This window comes from Ascidiella aspersa, chromosome 5, assembly GCF_963924565.1.
Source record: "Ascidiella aspersa chromosome 5, kaAscAspe10.2, whole genome shotgun sequence".
NCBI classification, from domain to species: domain Eukaryota; kingdom Metazoa; phylum Chordata; class Ascidiacea; order Phlebobranchia; family Ascidiidae; genus Ascidiella; species Ascidiella aspersa.
Window position 1 is genome coordinate 28,704,269 of NC_139451.1, and position 22,354 is coordinate 28,726,622.

Consider the following 22,354-nt stretch of genomic DNA (forward strand, 5'->3'; position numbering starts at 1 on the left):
GTAATTTTAAAAACTTTTCCAATAGTACACAAAAAATTGTATTGAAGTTCGCCAATAGAGCAAAAATTGGAATTTAAAGTTTGTGCTGCATTCTTGAGCTTTATTAATGGCACCCCGGTTGGCAACCTCTACTTATAGATAAACCTTAGCGGTTCAACGAAATAAACGTATATCCGTTAAAAGTTCAGTTACACTGCAGTAAAGTTTAATCGTGATATTTTGAGGTGCTGTTTCAGCAGGGGGTGAATTTCAGCAGGGTCGTTTGAGGTGAATTTCAGCAGGGTCGTCAAAGAGACCAAGTTTCTCACAACAGTAGGTGATATTAACGCGATTAGTTTGTTGTGTTAGTAGAACAACGTAACATGGGACACTGTTGTTTGCGCGGTATGTTATAGAACAGAGGTCGGCAACCTACGGCCCGCTGATGTAATTCATCCGGCCCGCCGCCTCTTTGACAAATTGGACACAAATCAATTTCACATACATTTTAACTACTTAAGTTATTTTCGCGCTTCGCGCTAATGACCATCCTACATCCGGTTTATTTACGTTTTGATGCTGTCTTTTCAACTAGATTTTGCACTTCATTACCCTTGCGTCGTGAAAGGCTGCTAAGTGCGACGCGGACAAACGGAAAACATATTCACAATCACCAATATTTTTTAATATATATTTTTTATTTTCGGCAATGTAATGAAAACTTGCAAGAATTTTAAAAGAAATGCCGCTACACCAAAAAAAAATCGCGATCGCTTCGCTCGCGATGTGTGCCCTCGCTTAAAAACGGTAACAAACACTAAGCTGGATTACCTTTCATTGTTATGGCGTTCCCTCAAAGTAGTTTTATTACACTTTTCATATAGCATGGATGACGACGTGTGAACTCGAACTTCAAACCAAACAAATTTTTATGCGCTTTGCGTCAACACTTCAGTACCTCCTTAAATATAATTAAACACGTTTTTAAGTGCAAAAAAGACTCGAGGCCCGCCTGATTTACAGTTGTTCTAACATTTTAATAACACAATTCTTAGTATACACTTTGTTCGGCCCGCAGAGACCTTTCTGAGTTTGGTTTTGGCCCGCGACTGGAAAAAGGCTGCCGACCCCTGCTATAGAAAGTGATTTACCATATAAAGACTCTGTTTTCACAAGATACTTCTTTGATTACGTACCGGTGAATAGCGATACTATCAAGCGACTTTGGAACGAGACTATACTGTTTGTATGTTCAGCCATCCCTAACATAGGTCAATTTACGCGTTAATCACCCAAACGTCCTGCGTTGATAACGGAACGATTTGGAGGAAATACTGCGGTAGACCGGTTTTTGACATGATAATGCATGTTTTAATTGTTTCAGCTACTAAAGTTTTAACCGATTTTAGTAAAATAATGAAGTTTTCTATTCTTTTACGCCTGTGAGATTTGAAAAACATACCACGTTAATTTTAACGCAAATGGAGTAATCTATAGTCTAAATCAATGGTTGCCAACCGGGCGCCGCATTTCTTATACAGGGTACCATGAGGGTTTTCAGAAACTTTACCGATCTGGTTTTTGATCAATTGATATGCATTTGGATATGCTTTTGGTGAAGGATTAGAGTTCAATCAACCACATGATATTTTTCGCACATGGCTTGAGATTATTGTATTGCTCCATAGTTGCCGTTCAATTCAACGACTGTCGTTTAAAATACCTCATATATGTTATCTGCTTTCTAGCTCCCTTTATCTGAGAACATATTTAGGTAAAATACTGTACTTTAGATGCGATGGCTCACTGGGGTTACCAAGACTCTGAATGCCGTAAGTATATCTTTTTTGCAATTTGTTTACTTTTTTAATGAAAAATACCAAGGTTTAAAATTAAAAAAAATTTTTTCGGTATTTGCAGCGCCTAACAAATGGTGCGAACAATTTCCAATCGCTTCTGAAGGCCAACGGCAATCCCCGATTGATATCACGACCTCAGGGGTTGAGGTATGTGTCATTGAACGTTCTCCTAGTTTTAAAATAGACCTTGTTTATCTTAGCAAATGAACCTTGAACGCATGAAAGAGGGTTTCTCAAATGTTACCAGTGAATACTGCATAGAAAGATATATTACAGTATTTTTTTTGGAAAAAAAAAACATAACTACTTTTTTCACGGAATATTTTTTACCAGTATAAATAAATAGGGTAACACTATAAATTGGCTAAAATCACAAAATCAGAAATGTTCTATCGTCGGTTCTTTTTTTTAGCAGAGCCTACTCAAAAAGGCTTCATATCACTGTATAAATTTAATGATATTTTTGTTACGTTAAATAGAAAACCAGTCATGCAGCCTTAAAAGTAACATATGTCAACGAGGAGGTGAAATCAGCAGTAAACAATGGACACTCAGCTACTTTTTCACTCACCGGTGGCGCTTCGAGTAAGTTCATATACAAAAAACTGTTTAATAAGAGAGCCGCTGTTTAGTTTTATTTAGCCCAGTGGCTGTCAAACTTTTTAGCTCACGGACCGCTACAATTTCAAAATAAATTTCGCGGACCGGTGGACCTTCAAAAACAAAAGCAAACAAAAAATTTATTACAACAAAAGTTTGCAGCTTACAAGCAAAGAATGGAAAATTTAAGGAGTAATTTACTGCTGTCTTTTTGATGTTATACGTGGTTCAACTGGTCTTAAAGTTTAGGACTTAAACGAGTTTAGCCTACTTTTAAACAGTTGGGCACAACACTTGCAGCATTATGACGTGTAACACCTTCGGAGCGTTTAATCACCCGCCGATGTAATTCACCCGGCCCGCCGCCTCTTTGATAAATTAGAAACCAGTCCATTTCACATACTTTTTGACTATTTTAACTACGTAAGGGCGAAAAATTTTCGCATTTCGCGCGAATGAACATTCTGCGTCCGCTTTGTTTACGTTTCGTTGCTGTCTTTTGAACTAGATTATAGCGCTTTATTATCGTTGCGCCGTGGAAGGTTGCCAATAGTACGTCGCGGAAAAACGGAAAACGTACTTATTCTAAAATATTTGACATATATTTTTTAACATTTTATTTATTTTTCATTTTCGGCAATGTAATAAAAACTTGCAGGAAATTTAAAAGAAATGCCCGTGTACAAAAAAAAATCGCGCTCGCTTCGCTGTGTACAAAGTAGTTTTATTACACTTTTCATTCGTTGCACGGATGACGACGTGTGAACTCTAATTTTACACCAAACAAACGCGCGCTTTTTTTTTTGCGTTGCGTCAACACTTTACTGCCTCCTTAAATGTAATTAAACACGTTTTTAAGTGCAAAAACGAACCGAGGCCCACCTCATTAACATTTCTAACATGTTAATAACATAATTATTAGTTAACATTTTATGCGGCCCGCAGAGACCTTTCTGAGTTTGGTTTTAGCCCGCGACTAGAAAAAGGTTGCCGACCCCTGCCTTAAAACATGTATACGTTTTGTAGCGATTTCGGGAGGTCCCCTAACTGGTTCTTACAAACTGCTGCAATTTCATTTCCACTGGGGTTCTGAGAACGACGTTGGGTCTGAACATACTCTGGATGGAAAGCAGTTCTCCGCCGAGGCAAGTGATGATTTACGGTATTTTATAATATTTCTGAGGTTGGCAAAATAATCTGGTTCTATAGATCGATATTTAATGCAACCTAAAATATGTCTAAAGGTGTGACTTTAAATTGTATTAGGGATTTATGGTTAGTTTAAATTAAAGTTAGCTAATCGGCGCTGCTAACATTGTATAGTAATAAAAGATAAACGCACAACTTTGCCATATATTATCTTGGGTAGCCTTTAGTTATAATATTATCCGCTATAGCCATAGCATTGTCTTTGTAAAACTATTAACACCCAAATAAATCTACGACAGCCAAAATAACTTTTTTTGGCTGAGAATTTATTTATTTCCATTAGCTGCACTTGGTACACCAAAACGAGAAGTACGCAGACTTTGCAGAAGCAATTCTACACGAGGATGGTCTGTGTGTTATCGGGGTTTTCCTACAGGTAATCCCTAATTACATGCATCAAGCCTTGTTGATAGCCGTATTTGTCTAATTACATCCGCAAAGAAGGAAGCAATGTTTAACGACAAATTGTGTTACAATCTTGACAAGCCTTCGTTTATCTAAACCTGATGGTGCTCGGTTGTGAAAAATCTTTTTGAGATTGTAATACAATTGTCAATAAAGATTGACACCTAATTCCCCATTAACCTATCGGGACCGCAGTCCAATCATGTATCGCCGAGTATAGTTACCTATAGCTATTATCGAGTGTATAATCATTTCATTTGTAAAATTGTAATTACAAGCATTTGTTACTGTGAGATCTTAAACTTTTTTTAAAGTTGAAAATCTACTCGCACCACACTGTCAATTAATACTGTATGAATTATTTTAGACAAACTTCCCTATCCATAAAACATATCAAGTTTTTTGAAGTATAGATATAACACTTGTAACTCAGCAGTTTTATAATTGATCGTAGTTTGCACCGCTATTCTCTATGATCGGTGTGTTCGTGAAAGTATATTTACGGTGGAGTTATTACCAGACTTAGCCGAGTCAAAGTAGTACCACACAATTATTTGTCAATTTGGCTGCCATTTTACTATTAACACGTCGTTTACAGATGGTCGTACGTGATTAGTAAGATGAAAAGCATATTTATGTTACGTTGTCACTTGGGGCTCGGCTCGTCATATACACCATTCATATTCGTTATATAACACAAGTGCAAAACATTAGGTGCAGCTGAATTTGTGCCGCGAATTACTCTTTGAGTCCACCCAGTGATCACAGTTCGTAAATCGGTTGTCCTGAGGACTGGGTCTGAGGTTTTTGAACAACTACTGACATATCAGGCATTCCCGGCCTACTTTTTGGCCAATGAGAAGAAAATAATCACTACACGTTCACCACTTACTTTACATTACTTTCTTTACTTCATTTTAGTTAATAAAACGAAAGTCTTAAAGCGACAGTTTATGCTTGGGTTCCAATCGTAATCTTACTGCCTAATATTAAGCTTTATTCGCAAACTACAACGTTTTTTATTTAAAAGGTCTTTCCACGACCACATACACAGAAATAAAGCGTACAATGGAGTTATATGAAATTTTTCATCCTTAATGGTAATCCCAAGTTTGTTTTATCTAGGTTGATGGCGACAATGATTTTGAGCCACTGAACAACGTAGTGAAGTTTTTGGGAAACCTTTGCAATCCGGTAACGAACGAAAAGTGTTTTTAAGGGGCCAAGGCTGCGTTTTCTTCCGTTACTTTTCTGTTATTATTGCCATTTTATTTATTTTTTACTTTATTAGTAAAAGGTAAAATTATTAGAGCGAATATTTTGGTGACATTATATCAGTATTGGACATATTTTCGGCCATTTTTCATACCTGCTATAAAGCATTATGATATAAGCTTAGTTCAAAAATGTTTGGTATTTTCATGTCCTTATCTGTTTAGAATGACACCTGTGATGTTACTGACGTCATCGACCTTGAAGCACTTTTGCCCACAAGTGAGTAAAACAGTTCCATTTCACTTTACATGATCTATGACAGTGATTTTCAATCGGTGTTTCACTGGACACTAGTGATATAGTCAGCTTTTTGAAATTCGTCGTTCAGTTGTTTGAAATTTATCGTTCAATTTTATCAAAAAAATTTAGGTTTGATTTGTGTTCAAAATCATTTTAACCGTATTATATCTTCATTAGAGAAATATACGGTATAAAAAACGCGTGATTAATGTCGCCTAGCTCATTTAAATCAATGTATTTCTAACAGGATAAAATTTTGTCAAAATAAAATATTTAGGTTAAATTTGTCAAAATTTCCTATTTTTTAGGTCAAAAAATATTCGCCCTAGTTATAAGGTTTGTAATATATATTAATTCTGTGTGAATGTAGGATGTGTTTATTTTTCAGATCGCGACTATGCACACTACAGCGGTTCACTGACCACTCCTACTCTTAACGAATGTGTCACCTGGATCAATATGCTGGAGCCAGTCAACATTTCAGAACAGCAGGTGAATTTAAAACACGTGCGATCCAATCGTACAATAAGAACATATAAAATATATAGGACTGCAATCAGTTTACGATAAAAAAAGTAAATTTTGTTCGCCAAATCCTAAATGAATCTTAAGCATGTTTGTTTGAAGGTTTGTTCAATAAATAAAAAATACAGTAGCACTTGTACAGAAAAAGTGTATATATATGGGGCCTACAGTTCGCCATATATAATAGAAACGTGAGTGATCATTTAAAATCAATCGATTTCGTTAAATTTAAGTAGCCCGCCAACACAAGACGTAAAACAATCTAACTCAGGGATTCTTAAACTTTTTTTACCGTGGACCCCCAAAAATGTTTAGGGGCTCGCGTGGACCACGGTAGGCAAAAAAATTCAAAAATGACGTCATAAATTTAAGTCAAAATTCAAATGGACTTCACTAATCTTCTGATTTCTGTCCAAAATGTGAACGTGAAATGAAGTCTAAATACATTCAGTGCATAAGCGTTTAACCTTTAATTAACAATTTGTTTGATAAAATTAAATTCCTAAATATACACTAATTTTAAATCAGACGTTTATGGACCCCCTTAAACTAGTTCACGGACCCCAGTTTAAGAACCCCTGATCTAACTTGTGTACAAAGCGCTTAACTTATCTTAGCTTGACCCCCCTTCGAAAAAATAAACCAGCAAGCTTTTTTTTTGCTAGATTGCAGCTTTCAGGAATTTGAACCACGGGTCTAGTGGAAAGTTGGTGGACAACTACAGGCCCGTACAGCCAATCTGTGAAAGAACTGTCGAAATTGTAAAGCAGTAATCTGCCAAGCTATAATACTGCAGTGCCTTAAATTTGGGTTGTATTTACCAATATGCACTGCAGTTTTACTGCCATATAGGGCGCAGGCCTACACCTTTTTTGAATTAAGGTCAATGTTTTTGTTTATGTACGCTTATTTGTGTCGCTTTTTTATAATTTGTTCTTCATCTGCTTTATCAACAATATTTGCAATGCGTTTTTCTGCAATAATAAGTAAGAAGAGTATAAATATTAGCTCGGCATAATTCATGTGTCTTTATCGTTAGCGTATTCCTTTTTTTGCAATCGCCAAGCGCAAGTTATAACGAAAGTTTACCAGCTGTTAATATTGGGAAATTATAATGTTGTTGCAATATCCTGGTAATTCTACGCAGGCTTCATTTATTTATGTCAGCACTTTGTTGTGATCGTACACTATAATAGCAATTACCAGTTTACCATATATCGTAATTATTTAATCAAACGAACTTTCACATATACTTTGATGCCCTATATACCGGTACTGCACTATAACAAAATGCGTCCATGTGTAACAAAAATTATAAAATCCTAACTGTTTTGTAGTTGAAATGAACATGAAATTTATGAATACTTTACTGATTTAATTTGAACGCAAGATTATCATGTTTTGCTCAACCAAACAATATTGGAAATACAAAATTACTTCAACCCATTGTTTGTGTCGCAAATATTTCAACGTCCATCTGTCAAAATTTAAGATTACATTAAAGAACAACAACTTATATGATGTTTTGTCAAGGTTAATCCACGACGTGAGGAAACGTCATTGGTTGGTTGTTTTGGTGGCCGTGTCTTATCAGTTTATCCGACCAACTTTACGCGAAAGGTAAAATCCTTCGTAGCCCTGCGGGTATTAAACATCATAACAAGCTAATCCTTCATTTCCAAGTAAGCAAACGATCTATTGCGCTGTCACAAAAGCGTAGGCACTCTGTATTGTGAGGCAAAAGTTGAAATTTAGTCCCACCAAAAGTTGAAATTTAGTCTCAAAACAATGTCTTGCAAGCAGCAACATTGGTCCTACCACAAAACCTTACAAGATACTTGCGGTAAGTAGGTACTTTGCGGTAGACTCTTGATTCGGGCAAAGTGCGAAACTCGAAACCGTTTTTATTCATCTGACATACGTTGGTGTCGATTTCATGATCTACTAAGCAGCCGTTTTGTATGTGATTAACTATTCCGCGCCAAATCCTGAACAACATAGGCGAACAAAAAACGCAATGAGAATAACATGTGGCATTACTTGCATTGAGTTGTTACGCATTAACGTGGCTATCGATCTAAATTGTCTGTAAGCTTCAGATATTAGTAGAGATTCAAGCATTTATCAGTGAAAGCGTAGCATAAGTAAGTCAGCTGTATGTTATGTAAGCAAGTCTTTAAAACAGCAGTTTTGCCACTTACGGAAACGTTTTCAATCGTAAGGGTTTTGATTAAAAAACACTTCAGTAAGTGTGTTATACCCTAACCAGCCCTGATTTTAGTTTGTTTAGAAAAGTAAGCGCCTGTAGTCGTACAAAAGGCTACTGTGTTTTGTTATATTTTGTCCTGACTGTAAATATGTACAGTAAAAACGTGTTGCAAGCATTTAACAGCACATTAAGAATTTCTACAAGAACTGCAGCAAAGAAAAAACCAAACACCTTAAAAGAACTGTATCAACGTAAGGGTTATCACACATTAAATAGTCTTTCCTTATAAACATTTGAACCTAAGGTACATTATTTAAATTTTAAGTTATCTGTAACTAAGACACTTCAAATTTATTGAACATACACAAATGTGACAACCCTAATATCAGACAAACAACGATACTAGGCCTACCACTTAATATAAGGTATCGGCTCCAATCTAATATTATACAATTACAAGTACATTAAAGTTGGTTGTTTAGCTTGCCACAGTGTATTATATATACCCCTAAAATCCCACCACATTATTGTCCGGAAGTTTAAATTGCTAACATTATTTAGGCTAGTGTAGGAGTATGGTTGGTATAAGTATTATTAATATTTGTTTCTTCCTTGCAAATTTCAATTTTAAATACTCATTTCATTTTTATTACTGTAAAAAAATGGTAGGATTCTAGACCAACACCTTTTTTCAAATCTTATGACTGTATCATAGCAACATAACATTTTTTTAGATCCACATGACTGGCATAAAATCTACCCAATAGCAGCCGGAAGAAATCAATCTCCTGTGGATCTATTGCTTGAAGATACCAAGATTTGCAAGGTATACTGGTTTTCTTATTAACTTTGCTTGAAAAATATGTTTGTAAATACACATTGGCTTAATATCCTTTGAAAAATTTAGTTGCAGTTAAAGATAAATATTTACACAGTGTAAAACTGTAAACACTGATTAACCGTGATGTGCAGCACGCTAGTGCACTTAAGTGGGCCACATAATTTAATTTGTAATTTATGAAAAGTGCAGATCCGTTTTGCCTGTGTACACATCAGCAAACATGCAAGGATTGGCTATCAGTTAGTTTTAGCAAAAAATATTATTAAATTTTCCTTTTCCCTTCAGTGTTATAAAGATGGGTTTAATTTCGATTGGATTGTAGTGTTATGTAGTACTAATAATATATTTCAAATCAAGTTTGTGGCAAATTTTTATATATTTTTTCATGTACCTCAGGCTTACAAAGTTTGAGAACCACTTGTTGATAGTTTAGTTTTTCTGTTATTAAAGTGTTAAAATTTTGCTAATTGTGATTTTTCAGAAACAATCTTTCCCGAATCTTTCTTTGAAGTTTGACCCCAAGACAATAAAAAGTGTGGTCAACAAAAATTTCTCGGTGACTTTTAATGCCAAGGGTCAGGACTCCGGTAAGTGTTTCAATCTCTGTTTGAGAATCAATACATTGTAGAGATTATTTTAAACTGCTTTCAAGAAACCACATAAATTAAACCAAAAGCTACAAATCACTAGAGGACTAGAAACAGTAAATGGTCAACTGGCAAGCAAACACAGTAAAATACTAATATTAGGTCTGAATGCACTGTTAAAAATTTGCAGCCTATTAATTGTAATATACCTTAGGCACTGAAAAAACAAATTTGTTCTAATATTTGAAACAAGTAGGTTGCAGGCCACATATATATTTCAAGATTTTAAAGGCTACATGTATGATTCTCATTTTCATAAAGGTTCATTTTTCCAGGCTTATTGGTTCAATCTTATTAAAATTGTTTTAATATAAGGTTTTGCGCATTTAACAAAGCATGTGTGGATCATCAACCATCCAAATGTACAAACTAGCCTAAATATTGTTGTAGCTTTAATAAAATTTCAATGCCGCAGTGTTTTTACCTAAACAAACACCTGATCAGCATTTTCTGTACACATATATTTGTCTGATTACCAGGTACAACTGTAAAACAGGTCGTACAAAAATATTTTGCTTTATAGTAATACGTGGAGGGCCGTTGAAAAATGACCACCACCTTCTACAATTCCACTTTCACTGGGGCTCTAAAGATCACTTTGGCTCCGAGCACACTTTAAATGGGAAGAAGTATTCTGCAGAGGTAAGTTATTATTCCCTACTGTTCTTTGAAGTACGTAATATAAATTACATCAAATAGCTTTATTGCAAAGCGGAAAAGGTCGAATAGATCAACAAAATCTTGATTGAGACGTTTTCAAATAGCCTTGTTATTAAAAATTTACAGAAATTTATGGTAATGTATCTTTTCTGGATACATACATTCTAAAAATTAACTACGATAATGACAACCATGCTAAACATTATATGGAGTAATGTACAGCTTTGAGTGTTTTAAACCTTTTTTGTCATTTTTATTGTGTGGTCCATATTATATATTGAATCCGTCAGATAACAATTGCCAGGCTATGATTTGCCAAAAGCTCTTTATCTGTGCAAGTCATTTATGTTTGTTAGCTATGTTAAGTATATTTATAGTACATACCATTAGTTTGCTTTGTACTTTTGCTTGGCTTTTATAAGGATTTTATTACAAGCACGAGAAGGCTAAATAACAGCCAAGTGATTAGGTTTCAATTTAATGGTAGACGTTGGCCCAAGAATAGCTAATGTTTTTAGTTTAAATCTTATCGCAGACTCGTAATTTTTTCCATGGACAACTTTTACCAGTTAGCTGTTTCAGAAAAAAAATCTTTCGAGGCGCACCTTCAATAAACTGATACGAATAATATTACTAGTTTATTATTTTCTGATATTTATTTTATATTTTTTATTAAAAACCTTTAATTTACTTTGCATTAGTTACACCTTGTTCACCAAAACGCAAAATACAACTCCTTTAATGAAGCACTGGAGCATCATGATGGACTTTGTGTTCTCGGAGTGTTTTTGCAAGTAAGTGAAAACTTCTTTCAGACCAGGGTTTATATGAAAGCAGTCTATTCCTGTACACCAGGGGTTCTTAAACTTTTTATACCGCGGACCCCTAAATTTTTTTGGGCTTCTTATTGACCACGGTAGGCAAGAAATTCTAAAAAATGATGTCACTCACAATCACAATACAAATAGACTTCACAAATCTGTTGATTTCAGTCCACAAAATGTAGAAGTGCAATGGAGTCTAACTATACATTCAGTGCAAAACCGTTTTATTTTTAATTCAACTCTTTTCGAAAAAAAATAGTTACTTTCTAAATATACACTAATATTTTAATTTAGCATTCATGGACCCCTACTAGTTCACGGACCCCCAAGGGGTCCATGGACCCAGTTCAAGAACCCCTGCTGTACACAAATAACTGATATATACATAAATGCTGTTTAAACATAGCTTTTGAGAAGAATGTGATTTTTTTAGGTTGGAAACAATCCGAACACTGCTTATGATGCCGTGGCAGAAGCAATGTCCCATGTCAAGAATCCTGTAAGCAATTATTTATTTTTCGCCTTAAGAGAAATTATTCAAATTGAAAATTATTTCTACTTATAGAGTTCACTTATAGTAAATTTTAATTGTTTTAGAGTTGTGTGTTTTTAACGATGGTACCTAATTTGTTTTTCCCAACGTTTAAGCAAACCACACAAGTTTTAATCTACATTTTTACACAGATTAAGAATGTAATTCATGGTATTTTCGTGGCCATTTGTTTTTCAGGATCGTTACATATTGAAGTTTTGAATAGCCTTGACGAAAATAAATAAAAAGTATTTTATGGTATAGAATCCTTCCAATTTTATTTTACAATAACAAAAAAAATAAAATTGCAAGGAAGAAATAAGGTTTGGAGAATATATACATTAATATACTTGACCCACCCAAACGCAAACACTAACCTAAGTCAAATAATGTTAGCACTATAAACCCTGGAAGAAAATGTGGTGGGATTCTAGACCAGCGCCCAAGTTTGTTTTGCAGTTGTTTACTAAACCGATACTTTTTGTCTTGCTATTTATTTGCATTTAATGGTGGTTACTATTTTAAAGTCGTGTTTTTTATTTCCCACTTACGGCTTGCCTTGGCTCATAACATTTCCCTTTTTATCAGCAATCATCTTATGAACTTCCCAATGGCATTGACACAGCTGGTCTACTTCCAAAAAGTACGTATCTCGTTATTTAAATTGTTTTTTATGTTTTTTTATATGTTTTTATTATTTTTTTGCATAACGACTCAGAAAGAGTAAAAAACAGAACAACTTACATTTGTTTGCGTTTTCTGTTAAATGATAAAAATTTAGTCTAACTAATACTTCCTAGTTTTAGCGGGAAGACTTTCTACTCTATACAATAGTTTAAGGTCGAGTTTCATCAAATTATTATTTTCCAACATTTTGTGCTAGGGATAATACACTGTATATTTTCTTGTTCAGGCAAAGAATATGTCTACTACAACGGTTCGTTAACTACACCACCATTGAAGGAATGCGTCCAGTGGATTAACTTTATTGAACCAGTTACCATTTCTAAGGAACATGTAAGTCTGCTGTGAAATTATGCTATCAAGTATTTCTGAATAAACAAAAAGTCAAATCCCAGTCCACATCATCGGTTGCCCAATTAAAGTGCCAGTCAAGTCGGCATGGCGCATGTTAGGCGTGGTAATAGACGATGTGCGAACTGAAATCAAATTCCATATTTCTTGATTAAAATTTTTTTTTAACCATGTATTGTGGGTGGATGAATTATATAACACCCCATGAGTGGATTGCTGTATATCCACCCTATTTAATTTTTTTTGTAAATGGGTGGAATACACCATGCAGAGTCGGAGTCGAGACACAACAAAATCTCACGTTTAGCCGGAGTCGGAGTTTGGTTAATTTAAACTGTCAGTTAAGATAATCAGGCGGTAACATTTCAAACACACAATGTACACTTATACGCATCACAATTAGTTGTTATTGCTACAAGACGACTTTTATATTTAATCTAGGCATAAGTAGTAGCCTATATATCAGGGATGGCGAACCACTGTCCCGCGCGAAGTGACCCACCACACATTGTCAATGACCCACCACTCGTCTCTCTAGAAATACCGAAATGTTATAAATGATTTTCAGAAAAGAATTAACGTAAAAAAATTTTTTTATTGTTTAAATCAAGGCTGCCCAATCTGTGGGTCGTGGTCATCCAAGTTTCGTATAAAATTAGCATATCATGAATAAATATTTAACCCACTTGTGCCTTTTGTGAGGATTAAGGTCGTGTTTGTGACCCGCGCGACGAAAGGGTTCGCCATCCCTGCTATATATAATATACAATATCTTTTAAGATCTTTCAATAGTGTCTGACCTGAATTGCAAGCTTTGCTAGAGTATTTTGCTGTTACTTATCAGTAGGGTGATTATTTTTTGACTAAAATTTTGTCAAAATTTACACGTTAGGTCAAAATTTGTCAGAATTTTTTCAAGTCAAAATCGAATAAAAATGCACATAAATCGCTTAAAAAATATAAAAAAAAACTAAAGTCAGCTTTTTTAAATTGGTCGTTCAGTTATTTTCAAATTTATCATTCATTTTATCAAAAAAAATTAGTTTTGATTTATGTTCAAAGTCATTTTAACCGTATTATATCTTTATTAGAGCAATATACGGTATAAAAAACGCGTGATTAACGACGCCTAGGTTATTTAAATCAATGTATTTCTAACAGGTCAAAATTTGTCAAAATTTTAATTTTTCAGGTCAAAATTTCCTATTTTTAGGTCAAAAAATAATCGCCCTATTATCAGGAATTAAAGTTATTTATCTTGCAAGGGTAAACGTGATTTTCAATATAACTTATTCAGTGCAACCTTGGCACAAGTAGTGAAATTTCAGTAAAATCTCGGACAAAGATCTTATCACTGGTTTTTCAGATTCTTGCCCTACGGAGTCTTTGCTGCGACGAAAATGGCGAGCACACCTGCATTGTGGACAACTTCAGACCGACCCAACCACTGCACAACCGGACCCTAAACTATTGCCACAACAACTAACTCTGCTGCTGCGTAAAATGCATATTGTCGTTTTTTTAACCGTCCCAATTAATTGTACATTTGTGCGTAGAGTTTAAGTCTGTGTTTCTCAACCTTTTTAGTACAATATCAAAGCTGCGGCGACCCAATTCTAAATATATAACAAATTCGCATTAAATACGTGTTTTTATTTGATATATCCATCTAGTTGAATTTTCCGCAAAAACTCTCAATTTTTTTACAAATCTTTCTTAAAACCAATGTCAACAAAGTCGACCACCCAATTTTTGGTCGCCACCCATGGGTTGAGAAACGCTGGTTTAGGTAAATTGTTGCTTCATGTGGCGCTGCTTTGTGTTGTCCGATATTATCGAACCACAGCTGATACCTGATACCAAATAATGTAGAGATGTAAGCCAATTCCACTTAGATTTTTTCGAGCATTTTCATACTAATGCAGATCACTGTTCAAAATTAGAATTACAATGTACTTCATTCAAGGCAACCTGTGGTTTAATTGACTTAAGAAATGGAGGAATTAGTGAACAGGGCGCCCGTACTTTTTACACAAAACTTTGAGCTTGAAAACAAATGAAAAATAGCGAGACCAAAATACTTGTTGCTTGGGATGTCCAATAATTTCGGATCGCGATACTTTTTGTGTAAAATATCGGATATCAGTATCGGAATGAAATGTCGAGTATAGGACTCATTGCGCTATTTTAACCGCTTCCACAACCTACTTTTGCAAGCAGCTGATATTTGACAAGCCGTTCCCTATTTACACAATGGATTTTCCTGTCGCAACTCGCAACCCTTATCGTGCAATTTTCCATTTTAAATATTTCACTTAATCTTTTTAAAGCTGTCCTTGTTTCATATCACCGCTGTAAATTTATACCATCCAAGAAAATCGATGTTGTCCAGGATATTTATTACCTCAAATGCTTCCACAGTTTTGCAACATATTCGTGTCAGTGATTAATAACTTGAATTTGTAAGCCCTTTGTACACAGTTTTATTGTTGCTTGTCCGCTGGTTTCTGCTAAAAAGTGTGTGGAATTTTTGCAAACTGAAGTGCTCCTATTTGGTAACAGTATATTTTTATATCACCTCGGAAATCGCAAACTTGCCTTTGGTCAAATATATACACGCAAAGCTGCCCTCTGTGTCAAACCATTTGTGTTTTGTAAGCAAACTAAACTTACTTTAGTTAGTACACCGGATGCCTTTTGAATGGCTAACCAAAATCAGTCAGCTTAATCAAGATTATAGTACAAGCAAGGCCAAGCTAGAAAAAAAGGTTCAAGTTTTATATCATCTCCCCATCCACAATCAATGTAATGCACACACAAAATAGGAAAGTAAATAAGGTCACCGGATTAGGAGAAGGAACAGTCTTAAATCATAAGTGCTTATACAAATTGACTGACCCTTCTAATTTAGCAATAGTTTAGAGATTTAAGTTACATTGGTTATAGGTTCCTGCTTTTAACGTTCACATTGTATTACGAGATAGCGATAATGCCATTAAAAGTAAAGAAATAACGAACCCCAGGCCCCTACAAAAATAGTTTAGAGTTTAGACTGTGAAGAGGAATATTTGCTATCGAGCAATCACCACTAAAGTTAATTTTTTTAATTATTTTACTTTGAAAAAAAAAATTACAAGTTCAAGTTGGACGAACGACTTTTTCCGCCGCTGATAACTGAAACTTATGTCGTCCACAATAGTTTTGTTCTATCCAAGAGACTTAAGCCTACAGACTCTTCGCTCTTTTAATTCTCATAGGAATTTGGAAGTCGCCAAAAGCCGATTTAAAAGTTTATCATGACATACTTTGGTTTCCTGATCTATCGTTCGGCAATTGCGTTATCTTTGGTTTTAGAAATGATAATTCGGGATTTCCGATAGGCCTAATGTCGGATAGGGCCGATACCAGATGCCAAATGTCAGTCCAATAGTCCGATACAAGGGTGGATCCGTGCCGATTCAATATCAAATAAATGTCGCAATTTCATCCATGATTTGTAACTCAATTAGCTTTTTCTGCCTCGAAAATCAAACAGAACTGTATATAGGTCAGCAACGTGAGATAACTACCATTCTTAACTTTAACGCAAAATTTTGCCTCATTCCTGAAAAAAAGATACATTTTAATGGTTCAAATGAATCTATTTTGCTTTTATGAGCATAGTTATGACGTCATTTGGTATCAGGATCGCAATATTTTTGTCCAAAATATCGGGTATCGGTATCGGGAAAAATGTCGAGTATCAGTCATCCCCTCGGTAACGTTGCAGAATTTTAAACATTCTTTTTCACTTTTCTCCAGTTTTAAGTAATTTTTGTAAGCTTTATTATTATGTTTATTTTTACAAACCGGAATATTTCTGAAATAATTGTCCTATTTCGTGGCACACGGCGAAACTCGGGTTGGGTTTATTTCTCCCCATTACAATATTTTTTTCACCACGGCTACATGTGTGGTGCTGTTACGCAACGAACAACAGCAGCAACGTTGGCACTTGTAAAACATAACAGGCTGTTTTAAAAACCGCGTAGTATTTGTGTAGTTTTGATTAGAATAGTGTTTGTAGAAGGCGGACAGGTGTATTTAAGTGTCATACGCCTACAAAATAGTCAAGGCAGATAAACTTATGTGTGTGTGGCAGTTTTTATTGAAAACGCTAATTTTCAAATATAGGGGCAACCCCTAAAACAGTTTATTGAAGTTGTTGTGTTGGTTAAGTAAACGTGGAACCCTTGTAAAATCTTTTTCAATATAGAAAGCTTAAAAAATGGTTTAAAATGTAAAGTTGTGTGACTTTAAAATTTATGTTAAAGGTAGCTTTTTCGAAATTGCGCGTTACACACTGCTGACACTGATCGCAAACTTTAATCCAAACTGATTTACGTGCTCAGTAATTAGCAAGTTAGGCGCGGGTCTAGAATCCTACCACATTATTAAAACAACACACAATATTTGAGTTAGGGTGTCGGTTAGTGTTTGGGTAAAGGTGGGTCAAGTATTAATATATTCATTATTTAATAATAATACTTGACCCACCCTAACCCAAACGCTAACGCCGCACCCTAACCCAAATAATTTGCATTGTAGTAGGATTCTAGACCAGCGCCGCAAGTTATTATTGCGTGGTAACTTTATGTCAGCGATCAGACTTTGACCCGTGTTTAGTTTTGTCAAACAATCCGTAGTATCATCGGTGAGAGGTTTAGATCCAGATAATCATTTTATTTAACAGTTGTCTTATGTTTTACTGGCGCTGTTCTAGAGTCCTTCCACTTTTTTGCAGTAACGAAACAATGGAGTTGCAAGGAAGAAATAAATACGGGAGAATAAATTGAAATAATAATACTTGACCCACCCAAACCAAAATGCCAACTCGCACCCTAACCTAAATAATGCTGCTAGCCATATATACAAACCCCTAACAAAAATGTGGTAGGATTCTAGACCAGTCAGTCTGCATTTTATGGCATTTCACGCCCAAATATCAAATTTGAGGTGTGCGATTATGCTTTTGCACACCTTAGGTTAGAAATCCCACCACAATTTAGCTTTTTTTCGTACTTTAAGTGTGCAATATTCCATTTCAAGTGTGCACAGAAATTTGTTTAAAAAAAATCGCAGGTGTGCACCTGCCACAGAATGCATACTGGTAGACCAGCGTCATTTTATTTCTTCTTTTAGTTGTATTTAAATGGTAATTTTGAATGCAAACTATAAACATTTGTCGAAATGACCGAATCGAACAAGGCATTGGGCCAAGTATGGCTTGGTGCTGAAACAGGTTTGTTGAAATCGGTTGACCTTACAAAAAAAGTAGCGACAAACCACTTTGACAAGGAAAACTATGGAAAGGAGCATGAAATACAGTCGATGTGCTGGAATGGACATGATAAGTCACAGCTTTATACTGGTCACAAAAATGGTGCAGTTCGTTGCTTTGATATAACTAACGGAAACATCCTTTCGAATTACGAAATTCCTTGTTTTGAATGTGAAAAAGATGAGTTAATCGCAATAAAATGTATTGGCAATACATTTTTAACTTGTACATCCAGAGGCTGCGTTAAACTGTGGAAGGCTAATGGAGATGAGTGTTCAACAATTCCTGCCGGGAATAATGCAGTTTGTATGGCCTATAGCGAACATTTAAATCATGTCGCTGTTGGGGGAAAAGAAAACCTGTTAAAAGTCTGGGATATCAAATCACCGTCACAGCCTATTTTTAAAGCTAAAAATGTGCCGCTAAATTGGGTGCAGCACCGCATACCAGTCTGGGTAACTAACATTATATTCCTGCCCGATACGAGTAGAATTCTCACCACAACTGGAACACACAATCTAAGGATTTACGACACCAAGTCAAACCAAAGAAGGCCAATTTTGGAAACAGAATTTTCAGAATACCCATTGACCGCTGCAGCATTGATGGAAAAAACTGGCAATCAAGTTATAGTGGGTAACACCAGAGGGGAAATGGCAGCATTCGATATACGGAAAATGAAAGCTGTGTTGAGGTGCTACAACGGTTTTGCCGGCAGCATTCGTAGCATTGTGTGCCACAAAGATTCATCGCATATCTTCTCTTGTGGTTTGGATCGATACCTTCGGGTTCATGAAGAAAAGCACGCAAAACCTATCCATAAAGTCTACCTAAAATCGCGACTGAACACTGTTTTGGTAACTGATGAACAAATCGCGCCAGATCAAGCCAACAGCAAGACACAAAAAAGGAAAATCGACGAGGAAAGTGAAGAAATGTGGGAAAAAATGGACCGAATTTCAGACGGCAATGAGTCTGATTTAACTGGTTCTGAATCGGACAGTGATAGTGGTGTCGATGAAAATGCAAATCAAATTAAAAAAAACAAGAAGAAATAGAAATGTTGTTAATTTGAAATAAGCTATTGCTGCCAGGCATAATGTATTACCAAGTGTTGCTCATCCAGCAGTTTAATTATAATCAATCAAAGTCCTATACAAGACGCCTTCTTTAGGATAATGGCATATTATGCATTATGTTGTTAATTTGTTTGTGTACTTTTGTTTGAATAACACAGTCTGAGTGTAATTCCAAAGTCCATTTACTAAACAACACAAACGCGGTGAACTTTAATCTTTACAATATTTAATTAGACAAAGTGTGCTATCATGTTCAAACTTCAACATTTTAAGAAAGGCCTTTTTACAATCATTATTACCTGTTGCTTTTTCATAAAGGTTTAGGACACACTACTTTTAAACAATAGGATACAATAAAATCAACTGAGATGATATCTGTTACAGACAGCCAAAGTAAGTACATCAAACAGCATCCTAAAAATAATATATGATGTGTGTCACTATTGTTAAACATATAATTTTGCAGAAATTGGCATTGGCCTTGCTGGCTTTGGATCTTTCTTTTTATTTCTGGGAATGGTCTTGCTCTTCGATAGAGTTCTTCTCGCCTTTGGAAATGTAAGAGTCTAATGGCCATGTGTTTAAAACCCCTTATTATTTACCCTTGAGTGAACGCGAACATTGCTTACCAATACTTTTGTTGCATTTTGGAAGTTACATGTTGTTCTTTGACCTATTTTGCATAGCTAAAAAGTGATTATAGTTCTTATTCTTCAATTTTAGTTAGGAGTATTAAATTTGCTCTCTAATTATTACCAATATCTACATGTTGAAGACCCCTTTGCTATTTACCATTAAACAAACATGAACATAACTTTTTTCCCCATTTGTTGATTTTTTGTAATTTGTTTACATAAACCTTAGAAATGAATATTGCCTGTTTGAAAGTTTAATAAAAAAAACAAAAAACATTGACGCTGATCTAGAAATCTACCACTTCCTTTACAGTACCCAAACAAGTAGTCAAAAATGAAATTTCATGTAAGGAATAAATATTATTATAATACTTGCACAATGAACCCTGGATGAAAATGTGACAGGATTCTAGACGAGCGCCAAAATATCTTTCACACAAATATCGGAAATTTTGCTTCAAATTTAATATAAATATTTCTACAGCTTCTTTTCATAAGTGGCTTGTCCTTTATCATTGGCCTTCAAAGGACGTTCAACTTCTTTTTTCAAAAACACAAAATAAAGTCGAGCGGTTTCTTCTTTTCGGGAATTTTAATTGTCCTGCTTGGATATCCTTTAATTGGAATGTGTGTTGAAACCTATGGGTTCTTCCTTTTATTTAGGTATGTACAGAAAAAAGTTTGGTACTTTAATTTCATATTTTCAGCTTTTTGTCATAAATAATTAATATCACGTTTGATTTTTATTTTACAGTGGCTTTTTCCCGGTTATTATCAACTTTTTAAGGAGGGTTCCTGTGATTGGAAGTATTCTAAACATCCCAGTTATAAACAAGGTAATGTATTGCCTTTTTACTTCAGTCAAGTCATTATTAGAGCAAGTCATCTCCAAGTCAAATCACTGATATCAAAATAAAATGATGAACCTAAAAAGTAGTTAACTCAACTAAAAATAAGGGAAAATGTACCAATCTAATTGGATAATTAACTCAATTGTATGAAAAAATGTAAAATAAAACACTTTCTCGAAAGATTCAAGTCAAGTCCTTTTACCAAAACGACTTTGTTTAAGTCATTTAAAAGTGACTTAAGTGCTTTAATTAAGTCATTACAACACTGTTATTTATCTATAAAAAGTCTAATTATTATTGTTTAGCAGGTAAAATCATTTCGTTTTAAATTTTTCAGTCCTTTGTTTAAAGCTGAGTGTTGCTTTCAAATATACCAACTTAGTGTTATGAGACTATGGTTTCACCACACAGGCCTGTTATTGTTGGATTTGATTGGTCTTATGTTCACTTGCTCCCGTTCACAAACAGTGACATGTTTATATGTTCTTAGTTTGCTGAAAAGCTCGAAGGCCAACATCCAATGGTCTGATGCCACCTTTTCGTGTGGTATTTTTATGCGACTTGAAGTTGTTCGCTAATGCTGCTATGGTGCTTTGCGGGAAATCTACAACTTCCAGCCGATTTAACAACCGACAACTTCTAAGCGTTTCAGTTTAATGGAGCAACCGCCCATACGATTTTTCATATTTTTCTAAAAGAGTTTAACGAAATTGTATATGTTTAATAGTTTTTATGTGTGCAATATGATGTACGGGGCGTTCGGTACTAAAATGGCACGTACGACGACGTCTGTTAAAGCTAGTTAGTAGAATAATTGGTCACAACCATGCTTTATGTCTGTAGAGAACGGTATTACTAGTTTCGTTACTGTAAAAACTCGCAAATGTCGCCTTTTGAATAAAATGCGTAAAATTGCGTGCCTTAGCGATGGCTCCACTGGAGAATGTGAGTTTCAAGTTGTGTTAAGAAATAAAATTTCTCGTCTAGCAGTCAGTATGATGTGTGTGTTTTTAAGCCGATATATGTAAAGGGGTCAAAAAAAGTTTCACATTTTCTTCTGCGTCTAGAATCCACCATTTACGTAGACATTTTTGGCATTGTTTATTTAAAAGGCTGTGAACGGATTGTTGAGAATTTAGTAAGTCGAACCAAACTAAACTGAAAATTACTCGACCTGAAACTGTCAAAAGCGGCCTATCAATAATTTTTGTTAGTAACACATAAATGGGAGCGATAAAGGTGCCTAATTTCCATGGAAGATCACTCTACAGCAGTGGTTTAATTTTGGGGGTCGCTTGTTTTTCAAGCATATTGTATCTTTTCACAAAACTGGAAATCATAATTACAAAATATGAAAACCAAACAGCGAAACCGGCTGGAAGTTAAAGCTGACATGCGTTACTCTATATTCTCAAGCAAAATAACGATTTCAAAAACTCACTGAGAGCAAGCGAGCACAACTATCTCATTAGTGATTTAATAAACATATTATTTTCGGAAAAAGTAACTGCGTTTGTAGTGCAATTTGTGTGCAACACAATCTTGTATTTGCTTGGGTCCCAAGATTATACCAAATTAATTTTTTTTTTCAAAATGGATCGCCTTAAAAACGTGTTGGGAACCACTGCT

General features: G+C 35.0%; 4 protein-coding genes across 5 annotated transcripts; all 4 read left to right on the forward strand.

Moving 5' to 3' along the window:
* Positions 1-1,725: 1,725 nt before the first annotated feature.
* On the forward strand, positions 1,726-7,523 carry LOC146145781 (carbonic anhydrase 2-like). The gene is made up of 9 exons (XM_083390682.1): positions 1,726-1,811; positions 1,900-1,985; positions 2,318-2,423; positions 3,465-3,583; positions 3,931-4,023; positions 5,178-5,246; positions 5,492-5,546; positions 5,956-6,059; positions 6,758-7,523. The coding sequence occupies exons 1-9, from the start codon at positions 1,778-1,780 to the stop codon at positions 6,863-6,865; spliced, it is 774 nt and encodes a 257-aa protein (XP_083246808.1). The 5' UTR covers positions 1,726-1,777; the 3' UTR covers positions 6,866-7,523.
* A 235-nt stretch (positions 7,524-7,758) lies between these two features.
* Positions 7,759-14,904, forward strand: LOC146145782 (carbonic anhydrase 2-like). 2 transcript variants are annotated; one of them, XM_083389830.1, is made up of 9 exons: positions 7,759-7,935; positions 9,036-9,127; positions 9,624-9,729; positions 10,313-10,431; positions 11,151-11,243; positions 11,707-11,772; positions 12,394-12,448; positions 12,719-12,822; positions 14,207-14,904. In XM_083389830.1, the coding sequence occupies exons 1-9, from the start codon at positions 7,881-7,883 to the stop codon at positions 14,324-14,326; spliced, it is 810 nt and encodes a 269-aa protein (XP_083245956.1). In that variant the 5' UTR covers positions 7,759-7,880; the 3' UTR covers positions 14,327-14,904. The 2 variants fall into 2 exon arrangements, with proteins under 2 accessions (XP_083245956.1, XP_083245955.1); XM_083389829.1 differs by lacking the exon at positions 7,759-7,935 and adding an exon at positions 8,131-8,552.
* A 2,647-nt stretch (positions 14,905-17,551) lies between these two features.
* LOC146145783 (WD repeat-containing protein 74-like) lies at positions 17,552-19,218 on the forward strand. Its single transcript, XM_083390319.1, has one exon. The coding sequence runs from the start codon at positions 18,070-18,072 to the stop codon at positions 19,216-19,218; it is 1,149 nt and encodes a 382-aa protein (XP_083246445.1). The 5' UTR covers positions 17,552-18,069.
* A 239-nt stretch (positions 19,219-19,457) lies between these two features.
* LOC146145784 (vesicle transport protein GOT1B-like) lies at positions 19,458-21,713 on the forward strand. The gene is made up of 5 exons (XM_083390320.1): positions 19,458-19,632; positions 19,706-19,797; positions 20,359-20,537; positions 20,629-20,710; positions 21,216-21,713. Exons 1-5 carry the CDS (start codon positions 19,608-19,610, stop codon positions 21,252-21,254), a joined length of 417 nt encoding a protein of 138 aa, XP_083246446.1. The 5' UTR covers positions 19,458-19,607; the 3' UTR covers positions 21,255-21,713.
* The last annotated feature ends 641 nt before the right edge of the window (positions 21,714-22,354 follow it).